The 19,411-nt window shown below is 35.2% G+C and overlaps 2 protein-coding genes across 2 annotated transcripts in view; both read left to right on the top strand.

Annotated features, from left to right (window-relative positions):
* LOC123527054 (uncharacterized) overlaps positions 1-19,411 on the top strand; it is a 491,978-nt gene that overhangs the window by 455,402 nt on the left and 17,165 nt on the right. The gene's annotated exons all lie outside the window — the stretch shown is intronic.
* LOC123527934 (kielin/chordin-like protein) lies at positions 4,848-19,381 on the top strand. The gene is made up of 4 exons (XM_045307677.2): positions 4,848-5,016; positions 7,215-7,514; positions 15,001-15,147; positions 18,968-19,381. Exons 1-4 carry the CDS (start codon positions 4,917-4,919, stop codon positions 19,207-19,209), a joined length of 789 nt encoding a protein of 262 aa, XP_045163612.2. The 5' UTR covers positions 4,848-4,916; the 3' UTR covers positions 19,210-19,381.

The following is a 19,411-nucleotide window of genomic DNA, read 5'->3' as shown; positions in this document are numbered from 1 at the left end:
TCATAATATGTTACATTTTAACTCAAAAATATATGCACACTTCGAATTTCAACATTACACATCAAGGAAACTAATTCATATTGGTCATTTGTTTTCAAATTATATGTATATTTTGCTCCTATGTAGTTCACTTGTATGTATGCATGTATTTAATATGTATTGTTATCAGATTCTGTAAATTCTGTTTAATCCAACATCCCACCGTTACATAATTCAAATACTGTTGAAAAACGTTGTGACGTCTTTAAATGTCGCTAAAGCGCTAAACGCCGCAGCTACCGTTAAAGGCCTAGATTCATTACTATAAGTGTCCCACCACCCCCACAAATCCAGTATACAGCTCTCATCTTATCTGCTGCTTATAAGCGATTATGTAATAGCAACTGATTAGAGGGCAAATAGCACAGCAGGGACACCAACTAGATCATGAAGAAGTGTGCAGTGGAGTTGAAAGAAATTAATTTTTCTTCAGTAAATGTGGAATGATAATAATAATAATTAGGCTATTATTTTGATATTATGTTGATGATAATAACTATTACTTTAATGTTATAATAATGATAATAATAATAATAGAAATAATCATAATAATATCATTATCATTATTATTATTATTATCATATTATCATTAGTATATTATCATTATTATTATTATATTACATATAGGATGATAAAAGATACAGTAATAATATTGAAAATAATAATGATAATAAAACACAAATATAGTGAAAACCTCCTGAGTTCTTTGTGCTGACAAACAATATTTTTCGATTTGGAAATTGATTTTCATGTATTCTTGTAATCAACATTATTTGAATATAAGATTATTGTGTTCCATCTATACTCAATTTTCATTTTCAGTATGTTGCCAAAAGGGACTTTTTTCATGCTTTGCTTTGTAACTTTGAAATTCACATTCTGTTTTCAATTTAGACAAATGTTATTTACAGTATTCTGCAAGCTTTAGATGAGTGAAAGTCACATTTTTCAGAAATATCACAATTCTCCAGACAGAATTTGAAAAAATGAAAACTTGCATGTTTCTTTAAGTAAGTTTCTCATTATTTCATTATTGTGAAAATAAGTTTCTGATTATTTTATTATTGTGTTTGATCAACAAATATTTTTCTTTACACAGAAATGCCAAAAGTAAAACTAGTATGACTTTAAAAGTTATCAATTATTCATTAATTTAAAATAAATTACATCGTTTCCCCTTCTCACTAACAGATACACTTGTAAGGTAGACTGACTCTCCAATAATCAATGACCCTTGTTTATTGGAAGGCCTAGATTTTGGCAGTGGGCCAAGGGATTTTTGTCTTCACCAGCACAGTTGGGGGCTAATGACCATCACAGTATGGCTCCAATAAACAAGTGTCTTAAAAGGCCGTGATTGAAAAAAGTGCGTAGATTTGCTGGAAAATGCATATAAACGAGTAATTCCTTCCACGTCGGGAGCACATCTTGCTTGGTATGTCATAATTGACATTAATTTCTAAATAACAGATTTTTTCATTTTTTTATCCAAAATCACCAAAACTACCCGATTTGATCTCTGTTCGAGTTTCTCAAAGTAACGACTGGACACGATGGGACGGCTGACATTAATTCCATGATACACTATAAGCCTAGTTAACCTTACCCTAACCTTTAGTATATTATACACTCAATGCGTACGTACATCCAATAAGTGAGAATTAATGCTAACCCTTACCGCTTTAGTCACTATATTATACCCTAAATGCGTGCGTACATGCAATAGGTGCGAATTAATGTTTGTGTTAAGCGCAAATACCAATCTGCGCGATTTACCAAACTCTTTGTTTACTCTTTTACCAAAGTCTTTGTCAACTGGTTATCTGCGTGCCCTTTTATCAATCCTTTGTCATATCTGCCCTGCGCGCTTTACCAAAGGATATACAGTAGTAAATAAATTTGCTATATATTCTATATAAAATTAACAATCTTCCGAGAGCGGTAACACATAGCCAGACCCATTGTAAAAGAATCCTAGTCTTATGTTCTTAAATGACCTATAACCAAGAAAAGCAGTGGCCATGTATCTTCTATGAGAGATTTTCTGTCTCACTATGGAATATCGTCCAAACTGACAGCTAAAATTGGGTATGAACACATGTGTAAGGGTTGTTTACATTTCTATACTTGAAAATAATCTGCTTCAAAATGCTATCAAAATGTCAAGTATGACACAATGAAATAAAAGCAGGAAATGGCTTACATAAAACATGAAATTGCCACTATAACTTTCTTTCCGCCATTATTTGAAGCCCGAAGTGCTGTTTGATTACCTATTTAGTACTTGTTAAACGTGCAGCGTAAACCGTGCAGGTAGTAAATCGATTAATTAATACATTTCAAATGCTCAATATCTTGGTATATACAGTCATTCTTGTTCTTGAAAGGTCTACGTTTAAGTCATTAAACTTTTATATCCAGGCATACAGACACTAAATAGGAAAATGGCGCGAAAAAAACGGTAATGAAAATAATGGCGGATAGAAATAGTCCTCAGATTTTAAGCACTGTACTCAGATTTTAAGCACTGTAGAGCTATTTTTCATATTTTTTTGCAATTTTTTTTTGCTAAAATCACATGGCAGATCTATGCTTGATATGTAGGTTGCATTGTCATAATGAAATAACAATATGACAGAATTTTTCATGGCAACTTAGATCATACACCACCACTACAATTTGGGGTCTCATTTTTAGCTGATTTTACAGTTTGTGTGTTTGACTAAAAATATTATTCTTGCATCAAACATGACCCCCACTTTTCTTTTGATTTTTATTCAGCACTGACAATATTCATCAAGTAAATGTAAGTTACAGACATTTAAAATGGGTCCTGACTCTGTGTGTGTGCTGCGGCCATTGGAAATATGTCAGTTTTATATAGAATAAAGAAGAACAGCTATTTAGTGTGTTGTAACCTCCAGGATTTCCTGCAAGGGTAAACTATAAAAACATTAAAAAATTGATAATAATAAGTGCTGGGATGACGATAAGTAACTCTAAAACCGACTTTAAAACAAAAACTCAAGCACGTCTGGTTTTTGCCATTTTTATCATCAAACAATTTTGTACAAAAAGCCCTCTTATGAAATTTCGTCGGAAGTTAAACTCGGTATGTCTTTAGCACAGACTGATTTACCAAACGCGCAAGGTAGCTAGATTCCTTGCGCGTTTAACAAATGTGAGTAAGTGAGTAAAAATTGTCCGATTTGCTAATGGTTGCGCTAATCGCAAATTGGTTATTTGCGGTGAGCGATTTACAAAACGCGCAGATTGGTTATTTGCGCGTATCGTTTGCGCAGCTACTGCAAATAACATTACGCAAACGGTAATTATTGCAACACACTGAAAAAAAAATGTATATGCTGATTTTTAAAATTATATCGGTAAGCCATCAATATATGCTTGAGAAATGCATGTTTTAGAGTTTATGCAAAAACATGCTCATCAAAACTATTTCTTCACGATGCATTGATCTAACTGAAAACGAAAGGAATTTTCCAAGTGATTTCCGATAAAAATCGCTTTTTTTTCTGCTCTTCGATTACTTTCCTGCTTCTTTTCTTCTAGTGAAACTTATTGTCAAGTTCTCGTTTGTGTCTCACAAAAAGCTATCACAAATACTCCGCGAATGTGGGCGCGGATAATAAAAGAAAGTATACAACATAACATACGCAAATGGGTTTGGCAACACGATCTTGCAATATGTTTTTGCTCTTATCGTATGATGTATCCCGCAGATCCTTGCAATTTACATTTACTGAATCAGAAAAGGCAATTACTTACTTTTTACATGCACCAAAGCCTTCCGATATAGAGATATTGTTTACTTGCCGAATTTAGAATAACGGACTGTAGTGCTTTACAATCACCAATTGTTCCACTCAGTGCAAAGCAAACGGCTTGCGAGACAGATGGGGTCTTTGTTTACCTTGTTTACGTTTAATGCTTTCAAATAACGTTGCGCCCCGTTATTTTCGTAGCCTAAATGTAGTGTATGACATTATTGTTAGCTTACAATTTGCTGAAGAGTTTTCTTTATCTTTTTGTAAGCGACTTTAAAATCTAAAACGCTAGCGATCCAGGATCGATTAAAAAAAAATCTGTAAGAAGATCCTTCGGACGCATCGAATGCAACCAAGCAAAATAATAGCAGACTCAGTTTGATTGAGTCTGTTCATGAGGGGTAATGGAAAGTGCAACACCTCTCACACCCCCTAGCACCGGCTTAAGCGGAACTCTATTACACATGTTTTGAATGAACTCCACGATCCCAAAGGACCAGACAATATAGCAACACTGAATCCATAAAGGCGCGGCTGATATCCTGACCAGTGTTCGGTGCTCCCGCAGCATCAGCTCAGACTGGTTGCTGAAGATGTTAACATGACACTTTTCGTAGGTTTTGACGGGAAATTAACTTACCTGCTTAAAGTTGCAGAAACATTGACAGAAAATAAACTTATTAAACTTTATTATATGTTTTAATGAACTGGTAAATTATAACCAAATCAAAGCGAAAATATCAAGTATAATTTTCACTGGTAACGCAGATCAAACGGATGAAATTGGCTAGAAACCATTGGGCATTGGGCATCCATTGAAAATTCATGAAATAAAAAGAAAATGTCTTTAATTAACATTTAAGATCAAACTATATTTCACTTACTCGTGCATAATCTGCACTTGATGTTCACTCGGCTACTTTTACTGAAACAAACACAATCTAATATTTTTTCACCCTTGTTTTAATCGATGAGCTTATTTAAGTAAGTAAAACCGAAGGATGACAACAGTTTTGATACACCGAGTGTGTTATAAGTGATCGCTTTGAAGCGAGCGCTCATTTTCGACGAAACATAGTTTACAGTGGAGATATGGAATTGACCTATACTTTTACCATTCTTTTGGTTCTTTCTAGTATAGCGTATACACACGGAAAGTGTAAATTTGACGGTACAATACACGAAAAGGATGGTAAGATCTTTTTACTATTGCTAGTTTAAGCTATGGTTTTACGAACATTTGGCTTTGGTCTTTAAAATCTGTACATACTATTTATAACCTGTACTGCAATTAAAAGGGCAACAGGAATGGTTGTAGGATATTTTTACATATTCAACATATTTTTAAAATGTTATTTTTTTTTTTGTGGTAAAGATGCATTTTCGCCACGTATAGATTTTGACAGATCAAAAATTTTGAGTAAGCACCTTCATTGAAATTTCACTAAATTTTTATATGAAATATTGGTTTTATGCCTGCTAAGATAACTCAGAATCTTGAAACAACCTCTCAACAAATTTAGTTAAAACTTAATATGAGCCGCGCCATGGGAAAACCAACATAGTGCATTTGCGACCAGCATGGATCCAGACTAGCCTGCGCATCTGCGCCGTCTGGTCAGAATCCATGCTGTTAGCTAACAGTTTCTCTAATTCCAATCGGCTTTGAAAGCGAACAGCATGGATCCTGACCAGACTGCGCGGATGCGCAGGCTGGTCTGGATCCATGCTGGTCGCAAATGCACTATGTTGGTTTTCTCATGGCGCGGCTGAAATTTATTATTTAAAACATTTTGTGTCCAAAATGGCCTGAAATAAGTGAAATTAATCTTACCGTGTCAAATGTTTCTTTACGATAACTTTAAAGACTTATTAAGAAATCTAAAATATGAAGCGTTCGGAGTTTTCTGGAATGGCGTATATGAATAATATATTGTATCATATTTCAAGAGAAGTGAAGAATAAAACTTGTTAAAAGATAGACCATACCGTTTTATTCGAATCAAATTCAAAATATAAATGAATAGTATAATTCAATCTGCAAAAGAGATTGAAGAATTTTAAAATCAAGTGGTAGTATTCTGAGAGAATAAAGAACTTAAAGTAACCGTTTGTGGGAATAGAAAACTTTTTATTTCATTCAAAACAGATTTTGTCTGTGGTGTCAAATATTTGGGTTATATGTTGAATCAGATTGATAGTTATATATAACTATGTATGCAATACAAATAAGATATTGGTGTAGACAATACATCATGAAATTGTAGCTTATGGAAAATTATAAAAAAAATATTTCGATTTTACGGCTACAAGTTTTGCAGAGAATTATAAGACTCAAATATTGATGTAAATTATGAAATATTAGAGTGATTTATTTCCAGTGAATTAATGAAATATTAGTGAAATATTTCTGATAATTTAGCAGTGAATTAATGAAATATTATAGTGAAATATTTCTAATTATTTAAGTACAAAAGTGTCAAATTCACAAAATGATGAAATAGGAATAAAATTTGTTAGTTTTAGTACATTTCTCTAGAACACTAGATCTTTCATTTTCTGTCGTGGCTGCGTCCTTGTGAAAAAAATTGTAGGTAGGGTTCACTTCACGAATATATGTCTCCTCCTTATATTGAGTTTTTGAACTACAAATTGTAGTTCGTTTGTTCTATCATCACTTCGTTATCGAAAATTGTATTTCTAGTGTTTTTTCTTGAAATACCAAGCGTTTATGTTTTATAAAAACAATGTTGTGACATAACTGAATACTGAATTAATGAAATTGGACATTATATGAAAATATCAATTTCGTTGAGAAGGAACTAAATAATTGCTACAATCTTGTTCTATACCATTTTAAAAGATTCGAAATGAAAAGAAAATTTGTTGAACAGCTGGTGATTACCCTGAGAAAAAAATAAGGCTGACACTGAAGCAGAGAAATGTTTTGTATGTAGATATCTATATAAAACAACATGTTGTTATAAGATTTAAATACAGTCAAAAGAAATAAAAATATTTCTTCGTACTGGTTACCTTAGGTGCAGTTTTTCTCATCCCCTGCGCTTAGTTTTTCTTATGTCAAACGAGCTTTGAATAGCTTGGGTCAGTTCCACAAAGCTTACTTAAGACAAAGTTAGAACTTAAGAGTAAGGTGTTTTAGTACCATCATTTTAAGTAGGTTCATCATTCCCGCAGGCTTCTGTAGACGTTATTTCACAAAAAAAAAGAAAAAAAAAAAAAAAGAAACAATACAAAAAACAACAAATACAACAAAAAACGTAATACTATTACATTATCATATTGGTAACGCGATATTTTTTATGAATAACTGATCTGTATTGTCAGTATTCATACAAAAAAAAAACATAGAAAGACTTCTTTTTTCAGAAATCTTTGAACATCCTCAAGATCACTGCAAAGTTTGCCATTGTTGTGAAAATGGATCGTTCCACTGCGTAACGTGCCTATATAAAGAATGTCCGAAGCCAAATTGCGGCGTATCGATGCAACAAAATACTACTGATGGTTGTTGTCTAGAATGCAAGCCTGAATGCAACAGTGTCAGCTGCAGTACGTCATCGCTGGATTGTCCCGAGTCTAGATATGCGTATCAACATGACTCTTGTTGTCCTACATGCGGCTGCAATACGCGCGACACAATATGGCGGATGGATACAGTGCCTCAAGGTATGTGTTGCTAAATATAAACTATGTTGTATATTGCCATTTACCGAGGTTTGCAAGACTTTTGTCACGTTTTGGAACCCATAACCTCACTTTCATCCCTTCAGTTGAAACAAATTCGTTCGTGGTAAAAATAGAATGTTATTTAAAACAATTGGTCCCATCTTAATGAAAAGCATGTTTCATTAATGTGCTAATGCGTATCCGGATATGAGTAAAAGCAGACGCTTATTTTACATGCCATGTACCCGGATAATCTTAACTCTGTTCAGCGACCCTAACTCAGTGCCAACATGGCGGATGTAAAGCCGATACAACTTTGTTTTCTGTTTAATTACGATGTATAAAGGAATGTTTCTGTTGTTATATCTATATACATTGATCAAGTGTATATTTATTTCAAAATGTATCATGTTAAATATATCAACCCTTGTGTTTTCAGGTGGAAAAACGACGAACAAGGCAACTTTTTCAATGAAAACTTTTACAAAAAATCTTTAAAAATACTTCTATGCTTTTGATGCCTCGACTATTTTGTTGTTTGAAAGCAAAGGTATACTGCTTTATAGACCCGCTTACACTATGTTGTTAACCCACTACATGTTGGCACAATACATGTTCAAATGTACTGACAGCGAGAAAAGGGATAAAAACCTAACTTTGATTTGATAAAAACCGAACTCAGTTTACATGAGGAATGGATAAAAACCTAACTTACACGAAATTGTGTGTCGGGTAAACACCTAACTGACTAGTATTTTATAGAAATGAATGAGTTGACATATACATGGTCTGATTATTGTAAACATTACTTTATAAGCTATGTCTTCAAACTTTGTCATTAATTTTACAAGATGTTATATGTATGCCCACTACAGTCAAATATTTTTTCATAATTTTAATATTATGCAAATAGCAATGTTTGGAAAAATCTGGATAAACCCTAAAAAATAACTCAGTATAAAAGTCAAAATTATTATATTTACATAAGAAATTATTTAATACCACCGATGTTCGAAGTTCTGTAGTCCCCAACCCTCTCTCCCTCTCTCACACACACACACACGCACGCACGCACGCACGCACGCACGCACACACACACACACACACACACACACACACACACACGCTGTTTCAGAAGAATTGTGTTTGTTTCAAATCTTGTATATCGTATAGTGTAAGAGATTTTTATAGAGGTGCTAATGGAATATTTTTGATATTGTTTAAATGGGATTAGATTTATGATTAATTATTAAATATGATATTTTTCAGACGGTAAATAGGGAAGAAAAGTGTGTGTGTGCGTGGTGTGGTGGGGTGGGGGGAGTGATGCATGGATTGACGGGACAGGGGTGTGGGTATCCTTACATTTTTCACTTGTCCACGGACACTTAAAAATCCACTTGTCCATAGTCAAATTTCATTTGCTCTGATTTGTAATATTTAACCTTCATGAAAGCGCAAATAGACTGGAGATCGAGTTCTTTATTTAGGACAATGAAAAGAAAAGCATATCACAGTAACTGTGTGTTAAAACCGACTTGTTTTAGTCATACATGCGATCTCTGTGTGCTTTTGATTTTAATTTGGCTGACTACTGGGTCAAATATTTCCTTTGACAGTGACTTATTGTCTCAGCAGTTGGAATTCTACTTACAAACTTGTCATAATACTTTTTTTTTTAAGTTGTTTACGTTTCTGATGTCTTTAAATGTCCTTTTAGTTCTCTGTGTGTAACCCTTGTTTTCCTTTTTAGCTCACCTGTCACAAAGTGACAAGGTGAGCTTTTGTGATCGTGCAGCGTCCGTCGTCCATCGTCCGTCCGTGCGTGCATGCCTAAACTTTTGCTTGTGACCACTCTAGAGGACACATTTTTCATGGGATCTTTATGAAAATTGGTCAGAATGTTTACCTTGATGATATCTAGGTCAAGTTCGAAACTGGGTCACGTGCAGTAAAAAACTAGGTCAGTAGGTCTAAAAATAGAAAAACCTTGTGACCTCTCTAGAGGCCACATTTTTCACAAGATCTTCATGAAAGTTGGTCTGAATGTTCACTTTGATGATATCTAGGTCAAGTTCGAAACTAGGTTACGTGCCCTAAAAAACTAGGTCAGTAGGTCAAATAAAAGAAAATCCTTGTGACCTCTCTGAAGGTCATATTTTTCATGGATCTGCATGAAAATTAGTCAGAATGTTCATCTTGATGATATCTAGGTCAGGTTTGAAACTGGGTCACGTCCGGTCTAAAACTAGGTCAGTAAGTCAAATAATAGAAAAACCTTGTGACCTCTGTAGAGGCCATATTTTTCATTGGATCTGCATGAAAATTGATAAGAATGTTCATCTTGATGATATCTAGGTCAAGTTTGAAACCGGGTCAACTGCGGTCAAAAACTAGGTCAGTAGGTCAAATGATAGAAAATCCTTGTGACCTCTCTAGAGGTCATATTTTTCATGGGATCTGCATGAAAATTGGTCAGAATATTCATCTTGATAATATTTAGGTCAAGTTCGAAACTGGGTCACGTCTGATCTAAAACTAGGTCAGTAGGTCAAATAATAGAAAAACCTTGTGACCACTCTAGAGGCCATAGTTTTCATGGGATCTGCATGAAAGTTGGTCTGAATGTTCATCTTGATGATATGTATGTCAGGTTCGAAACTGGGTCAACTGCGGTCCAAAACTAGGTCAGTAGGTCTAAAAATAGAAAATTCTTGTGACCTCCCTGGAAGTCATATTTTTCATGGGATCTGTATGAAAATTGGTCAGAATGTTCATCTTGATGATATCTAGGTCAAGTTCGAAACTGGGTCACGTGCGGTCAAAAACTAGGTCAGTAAGTCAAATAATAGAAAAACCTTGTGACCTCTGTAGAGGCCATATTTTTCATGGGATCTGCATGAAAGTTGGTCAGAATGTTCATCTTGATAATATCTAGGTCAAGTTATAAACTGGATCGCATGCGTTCTAAAACTAGGTCAGTAGGTCAAATAATAGAAAAACCTTGTGACCACTCTAGAGGCCATAGTTTTCATGGGATATGCATGAAAGTTGGTCTGAATGTTCATCTTGACGATATCTAGGTCAAGTTTGAAACCGGGTCAACTGCGGTCAAAAACTAGGTCACTAGGTCTCAACATAGAAAGACCTTTTGACCTCTATAGAGGCCATATTTTTCAATGGATCTTCATGAAAATTGGTCAGAATTTTTATCTTGATGATATCTAGGTCAAGTTCAGAAGTAGGTCACATGAGCTCAAAAACTAGGTCACTATGTCAAATAATAGAAAAAAACGACGTCATACTCAGTTCATGTGGGGGCAGGTGAGCGATTCAGGACCATCATGGTCCTCTTGTTTAGTTTTAGTTGCAGAATGCTATATGCTGATGATGCAAATATTTTTCTTCAGCTACTTTAAGTAGTTCTTATGTTCCCTTTAGCATGTATATGATTTCTTCTTTTATGTTTTTTTTTTTAAATGCATGTTGTAAAATGTGACTCTTCTTATTTTTGTGTAGTGTCAGCTAATTTTTTTTATGTTGCTTTAAATGTGCTAAATCTGTATGTGGTAAATTACTTTTTCCTTTTATTTGCTAGTGCATATGTGCTATTTTGTTTTAATGCGCTGTAACATGTATGTGATAATTTATGATTTGTTTCTTATCTACTTAGAGCCAGATGCTTTATTTGCTTTAATTTGCTTTAACATATTTGCATTTTATTACAGCTGTTTTACTTATGTTGAGCTTATTTACATGTGTTTGTCGGAAAATAGCTTTAAGCTAGTGTTATATGTTTATACTTTTCCGACGTTAAATAAATCTTCTTGTATCTAAATCTTCTCTGATATTTTATCATAGTCACCGAATTACAGTGTGCGCGAGACCTAGTCAAAGAACCCATTATCTTTATCACCTCCATACACTTGAAGCAACACACAATCTAAATGATATTTTATGTTTTCTCATTTTATACCTGAAAAAGTATGCATGTCCGCGGACACACAGAATTAAAATTGCACTTGTCTGACGGCAAAAAATCACGAGTCGGATAAGTTGGACATAGGAATCCCACATCCCTGCAGGGGTGGGTAGATCAAAGAACTTCGAGCATCAGCAGTCCATAAAAAAGCACAGACGAACAGCCGTTTTCGTTTGGTTAGGTGTTTATCCATTCTAAGTTCGTATTTATCCAGCACTGTTTCCTATACCAGTTAGGAATTATCCGCAAATTTAAACGCACCTCATAATCAATACAATTTTTAAGCTATAGAAATCAATTTCAAACTTTGATACTGTTAAACGTTGTCAAAGTGATATTTATGGAACTCATTCATTTAATAAGTAAGGTCTAACTGCAATTTCTGGTACTTTAAAACAGTTAGAAACATAAAACATGTTCATTTTGAAGACTTTTTTGAGTACATTTTAATGAATTCCAGCCACATAATGTGACATTTCGATTGAAATATTTAGTACACAAAACATTTTATCAATACAGTATATTATGACTATCAAAAGTTTTACGCTAACATTGCATACTCACATAAAAACATGAAAAAAGACAAGGAAATTAACTACATACATCGTCTCTCTGTCAGCCATGTTGGCACTGAGTTAGGGTCGCTGAACAGAGTTAGGATTATCCGGGTACATGGCGTGTTTTAACAGTGTTCGTCGCAGCCGTATTAAGCTCGTTTTCATGACCAACAGTGACCTATGTCACGGGACTCAAATTGCTCGATAACGTATCATATGTATTTTAACCAACACGAGAGATTTAAACTGTCGTCTTGCTAATTTGATGAAAGTGCCCAATTATTTTCCCTCAGTGTCTTGTGCAGCGCTGAGTGAAATTACAAGTACAGCAGACATAAGGTTTACCTGAAAGATATGTCCGAAATGAAAGTAAGTATCCCGTGTTTGGTTAAGAAGAATAGCTATTTAAGTGACGTGATCATGGCTTTCGCGCATAAATGGATAACTTGCCTTTTACGTCTATGTTTTCATTGTGGATTGATAGATGCTCAAAACAAGGGTATTCTCGCCAGATGTGAAAAACTGGAAACCTTAGTAAAGAGTCAACGTATTTGGCTTGTTTTAGATAGAAAACAGTATATTACGTACTCCAACTACTGCGCTGATCATTTTTTAAAAGATATTTCCGTTTTAGGATTTGTTCGTCAGCTATTGTCCTTAAAAGGCTCATTAAAATTGATGCAGAATGTATGCGTTACTGGTAACGCAACGCAACTAAGCCGTTGGCATTTTAAACAATATGTTCAAATTTAAAAAAAAAAAAGAATAAAGGAAATCTGTTTTTCTTTGTTTGTATTTTCAACCAAAGATTTCCGGATGCGGTCACAATATGCCACGTTTAACATCGTTTATTATGAATGCATTTTCTCACGTGTTAAAATATTAAATTTAAGGAATTCGAACGCTCATTTTAGTTTTATCTGTTGAATTTTGCATCTTGCCATAAATGCGCATCTCCAACTCATTAAAAACAGTTGTCAAATGTGACCTGAGTCCAGTTCTTTGAAACTTTAACAGGCTATTAAGCTAACGGTTGATTAACTTTTAAGTGTTATTTTTCGACATTTCAGAAGACTTAGAAAAACAAATGTATACGGTAAGAATTTTGAACACTGAAAATTCTTTACAATAAAATCAAAACAACATACTAGCGTTTCCCATCAAGTCGAGTATTTTGAATCAAAATTTAACCTGCGGTTAGTTTAACAGTCGATTGAAGTCCAGACAACCGGGCGCAGATTGGTAATACCCCAGTCACACATACAGCACGGATAGCTATGTCTAGCCACGGATAGAAACGTAGTAATCCGTATCGATCCGTACCTGAGTCGTACCTCAAAGTAGTAATTCGTATCAATCCTTACCAATCCGTACGGCTGAGGTACGGATCGATACGGATTACTACCTTTCTATCCGTGGCCAGACGTAGCTATCCGCGTCGTATGTGTGACTGGGGTATAAAACACGATTATTCATTTAGCAATTGCTACTCCATCATTAGCTTAAGTTTCTTGTTTTCTTTGGTTTAAAACAACACAACCATATTATTTTGGGTTATATATGCACATTTCCAACATTAATTGTGCAGAAGAGCGAAAGTTGACGTAATCTTCTAAAGTAGCACTGGTGATAAGGTATGGCTTATTCTGACATTATTTTACTGCGGGGATATAGATCTTGTTTTGTTTGTTTGTCCGTCAGAGAAAATTTATATCATATATCGTCAAAAGTATTTGACTTACCGTCATTATACTTAACTGAAATATTCTTCGATACTAGAAGTTAATTTATACATCTGTGACGAAGTGGGCAAGGTGAGCGAGCTAGCGTGATCGCCCAGTGTTCATCGTTCGTCGTCATCGCCGTCAGACGCAAATAATTTCGCTTTGAACACTTCAGAGATCACAAATCTGACACAATCATATTGCGACTTGGTCAGAATTTTTGTCTTAACAGGAGTTTGAAACAAAGTGCTTATGGTGAACTATTGTTATCACGTTGTGTACATTGTCCGTCTTGTGTTCGTGCGTGCGTGCGTCCATCTGTCACCAACAAGTTTCTTTGAACGACATCTTTTCCATACATCTTTTTCATATTCCATATGAAACTTGGCCTGACTATTCCTTGTATGGTTTTCTAATTGTTCCGCTTGGCTGCACATAGGGGCCGACAGCGCTGAAATTAGACCAGACAATGAAAAGCTTATTATTTACGATGTTCTCGTGTTGTCAACAAACTTTGAAAGCATTGTACACCTCAGCACTGGTGTAATTATTTTTACTGGCATTTTATTCTTATGTTTTCATGACTCCTTATGTTTTCTTTTTATATTTCTTTTACAAGATGAACTTAGAGTTGAATTTCTTTCCTTTCTGTTGATATTGACTTCCATAAAGGGGCGGGTTAAGACACAGAGAAGGCAAATATAAGGCAATTTGAGAAGTCCTTGAGAAGTAAGTTTGTGGAATTTGCCTGAGGCAATTCCTCTTTCGTTTAAATGATCTTGTACACGTTAAAGTCAGTCTTATTTCGTCTAAATGATCTTGTCCATATAACAGCCATTCCTATCTCGTCAAAGCGATCGACCCACATAACAGTCATTCCTATTTCGTCTAAATGATCTTGTCCGTACAACGGTCAGATCTATTTTGTCTAAATGACGGCCATTTCTATTTCGTCTAAATGATCTTGTCTATAGAATTCATTCCTATTTTGACTAATATATTCTTGTATATATAACACTCATTCCTATTTTGACTGAATAATCTTGTCCGTATAATAGTAATTTATTTCATCTAAATGATTTTGTATATAGCAGTAAATTGTGTCATATTAAAGTACACTTACTATTGCTAGTTACATATTTAATTGGAACCACTTTAGCTAAAGATCTGAACAAAGTTGATGAGGAATGAATGTATTAGTGACAATGTTAGATACCTTGCAGGTCCTTTTGGATCATGTGACAGATGCACATGCCACCAGAACGGCACTTATACATGCGAGGACGCCAATTGTCCCGGACAAAAACTCGAATGTGTTAATCCTAGGGCTAAGGAGAATGGCAGCAACTGTGACTTTGAATGTCCTGATGGTGAGTAAAGATAGCTCCTAATATTTTAAAACTAGCAGCCCTTATGGTGGTCAGAATTCTAGTTTCTACAAAGTCTGCAAAAGAACGAGTATGAGTAATAGAACACATGTACATGTAATAAGTACAATACAATTATTATCAGTAAACATAATTTTACAGCACTATGGAAAATTCTTGACTTTATGTCCGATGACCAGTGGAGGGGGATAATTTGTGCTTTGTGAAAAAAATCAGCCCTACAGAAATAATAGTCATCGCTGATTCTAGCGCAAACCTACTGCAGGTGGGGGTTTCAGATGTGTAAATAGAGAGGTAGTTCTGGTTTAACATTTTATATACACACGCAGTCAAGGGCAAGGCATAACCTCCGTTGTTAGCCTACAGGCATTTTTGTATCAAAACGTTTTATGCGAGAATTGCGTAGGCATGTTTTTTTTCGTGTAATGACATTTGCCGAATCCCGAGGGATTGGTGGGTGCCCGAGCCCTTTAGAGGGAGGGGGTAAAAACGATTCCAGAGGGATTCTGAAGATGTTTTAGCACGAAATGAACATGCGTTAAAGCTATTCTAGTATTAAACATGAAAAAACTAATGCATGAATATGTTGTCCATCAGCGTCATTAAATTCCCATGAAATACCTGGGAATTTCTGCGTCGATTTTTTTCACGTTTACGTCACTTCCTTTTGAATCATCTGTTTTGCTGTCTTAATACGTCTACACTTTGCCATGGAAAAAACATATAAAAGCAATTTTAACAGCACATGAGCGCGAGAATGTAAACATGCGTTTTGTCACATATTAAAACAGTCCCGAGAAATGACAAATACAGCTGTTTTCTGCCAGAATGTTTGGATGCCTCTTGTTATTGTATCTGTTGAATAGGTTGCAATGCAAAAGCCTGTTTTAGTTTTGCAATAAGATCTCGTAGAACGTTTGTATTCCATTAGTTAGGATTTATTTATGTTTTATTGTTTTAAACTGATTTTTGTAAAGAATAGAATAATTCAAATATTTGAATTTGAATACTACGAAATTTTCTCCAACGTGTTTTTGAGATCGACCTACCTACCTGCCTACATATCTGCCGTTGACGTCAATCCCCTAGCTGGAACGTAGACGTTTTGCGCGTCAAAATCATAAAGAGAAAGAATATAGTGATGAAATTTTAGAGTGGCAGAAACTAACAATAACTTTGGTGATATAAAAAGATTTAAACTTGAGTTAGTGGGCTAATTAGGGTCAGCCATGTTCTAAGCTGCAAACCGCAGCACTGAACTGCTCTAGGGTAGGCAGGTGGGCGGCACTGGTTGGAAGTTGGTTCCAATGGTACACTGTTCTTGGAAAATAAGAAAACTTGTAATAGTCAGTGGTTGCAGTAATTAACCTATAACTTAGGGAATGGCCATAGCGGACACAACGGGTCATTGGGGTCAGGTAATCTACGATTGGGATAGCAACCAGATCATGATGAATCTTATAGAAAAGTGATAACCTAGAATCTAAACGCCATTGATCCAGTCGACGAAGGTTTAGGGAGTGTAGCACATCTGTTACACTGGAAGTACGGCCGTAGTCGGTCTTGATTAAACGGGCGGCTCTCCTTTGGATGCTTTCAACTTGGTAAATTTGAGTTTTGGTGTGGGGCGACCATACCTTTGGTGGCATATTTGAGTTGTGGTCGGACTAGAGTCTGGTAAGCAATGGTCTTAATAGGTTGGGATTTGACCTTAATGTTTCTTCGTAAGAACCCCAGGGTTTAGTTAGCTTTCTTGCTTGACCTCTTTATGTGATTGTCCTATGACAGGTCATTTGAGATATCCATACCTAGGTATTTAGCTGAGCTGACCGATTCAAGTTGGACTCCGCTTAGTTATGATTGCGAAAAAGACGGAGAAACAGACTACTTCCGTTTTCGTCGGATTTTAATAGGAACAAAGGAAAACCCTCATTTGAACTATAAATAGAATAAGTGGATGAGACCGATGCATTACACAATGTTTTCGAGTTGATGCAAACTGTTTTTGTTTCGATCAAAGCTGTTACACTCGCAGTCTTTGATATAGTTCCTACATTGCAAAATCTATGACAGGGTGCCAGATGGGTTTTGCCGGCATGGGTAAAATCAACGGAAACGCCAGTCCGGTGTGCAAGAGATATTATTGTAACTGTGGGAAACTTACCAGGTGGAATTAGTCTGTACTTTATACTGTTTAGGACAATAGCCAAATAATTCTGACTAGCAACACCAGCAACGTCTTTTCGTGTTGCCCGCGCCAAGGGAAATCACTCATGCTGTGTTCCGGGTTCAGGCTATCGCCCCGTAGGCCGTACCAGACCGTACGCGGGCATTACAATATTTTTCAATATTGACGTTCAAATTTCATATTGGATGCGTATCGTCAATTTTGACATCTCTTTTATAGATTCATGAATGTCGTCTGAAGAACAAATTTTATATCATTGATATTATGAATAATACACGTGTAGTAATTATCAGTTTTTTATTAGATTTGCATCGAGAAATATGCATTCATTCTTCCTAAAGCTGCGCAGTTATTCTGCTTTATCTTGCCTCCTACAAGTTTCTTGCATTTCTATTTGTCAATATACGTCACGTGGAGACAGGATATATTCCATATCCTGCTAGTATATTTCGTGCATATTTCTCGATACAAATCTAATACAAATGTACCCTACAATTTCATGCTCACTTTATGTTGCTCCGCTGCGTATGTGCTTCAAAATGATCTGTTTGCAGACTTAATTGTAATTAAGGTGTGCGCATGCATTAGTATAAGTCAACTCTGTGCCACCGCGTACATTTTGCTTTCAGTTAGACTACGATATCTTGGGGGAAACCGTTAAATGGAAAACCGGATAGAAAATCTTGCACACGTTGAACAAAAATTGATTTTCAATCACATTTAGACTTGCTGGCATATCAAAGTTTACTCGGATACAAGTAATGTGTTTAGCCGCAAAACTTCGATGAGTGTCAGTAACGCTTGCCTATGTCGCGTTTAGAGTTAGTAACATCATCGGTTAGAGTAAGGAACATGATATTAAATAAATATTGCCTGTTTATGATAAATCAGTTGCAGAAATATATTTCTAAGATTAAAACTGACATTGCCTTCAGTCGATCATTGAACGTACTTCCCCCGGAGTGTTTTTATTCGAGTAAAATATATAACCGTATTGTTAGTGTTAGTTTTGGTACAAGTGTATTCTGCCATGTTTATGTTGATACAAGTATATTTTGTCATGTTTATGTTGATACAAGTGTATTTTGTCATGTTTATGTTGATAAAGTATATTTTGTCATGTTTGTGTTGATACAAGTGTATTCTGTTATGTTTATGTTGATAAAGTACATTTTGTCATGTTTATGTTGATACAAGTGTATTCTGTCATGTTTATGTTGATACAAGTATATTTTGTCCTGTTCATGTCGATACAAGTGTATTATGTCATGTTTATGTTGATACAAGTATATTTTGTCCTGTTCATGTCGATACAAGTGTATTCTGTCATGTTTATGTTGATACAAGTATATTTTGTCCTGTTCATGTCGATACAAGTGTATTCTGTCATGTTTATGTTGATACAAGTGTATTCTGTCATGTTTGTGTTGACACAAGTATATTTTGTCATGTTTTATCGATTTATCAGTTTTACCACAGCAAATATTTTAGGGTGTTATTTTGACGCCAAAATTCTTCAGATAATTCAGATGGCACAATTATAAATTAATTCATTATAAGCCGTTATTCGTTCGCAAATAGCTTATCATTTCCATGTTGTTTTTTCCCTCGCAGGTTATACATGCAGAAGGACCAATGTCTTACTGAAGCAAAACGAGTGGACGAAAATTTCATTTCTATACTGCACTTGCTTTCAAGACCAGTGGTACCCGAGAGGAGCTTGTTTTGATCCAAGGTGGAGAGGCGAATTAATCGATGATGCAATAGCAAACAAATGTATGGCTGATTTCTCATATGACAATGTAACATTAGTACCAAAAAGACGGATTGATTATAGTAGGTATTTTGCTTTATAAGCAATAACTCTCGCCAGCAGTAACAGTCACCCAGATTAAGATGACGACATATGAAAAAAGACAGGAAGCTTAAAATATATGTATAAAAGTGTACACATCTCTCTTTTTCTTCGCAAATAATATTTGTACCGAAAGGCATATCGCCCAGAATAACCAATAATACCAAATTGAATATTTCTTGTTCACTGGTATCACCTGGTGG

The sequence above is a fragment of the Mercenaria mercenaria genome, chromosome 14 (genome assembly GCF_021730395.1).
Source record: "Mercenaria mercenaria strain notata chromosome 14, MADL_Memer_1, whole genome shotgun sequence".
Taxonomy (NCBI): Eukaryota; Metazoa; Mollusca; class Bivalvia; order Venerida; family Veneridae; genus Mercenaria; species Mercenaria mercenaria.
Note: the sequence above shows the minus strand (reverse complement) of the source record. Positions and strands in the feature narration are given on the sequence as shown.

Bases quoted from the DNA above. Each gene is read 5' to 3' on its own strand.
- LOC123527934 (XM_045307677.2), top strand. From the start codon at position 4,917: ATGGAATTGACCTATACTTTTACCATTCTTTTGGTTCTTTCTAGTATA. The intron at 5,017-7,214 runs GTAAGATCTTTT...TTCTTTTTTCAG, and splicing joins TACAATACACGAAAAGGATG to AAATCTTTGAACATCCTCAA. The intron at 7,515-15,000 runs GTATGTGTTGCT...GATACCTTGCAG, and splicing joins GATGGATACAGTGCCTCAAG to GTCCTTTTGGATCATGTGAC.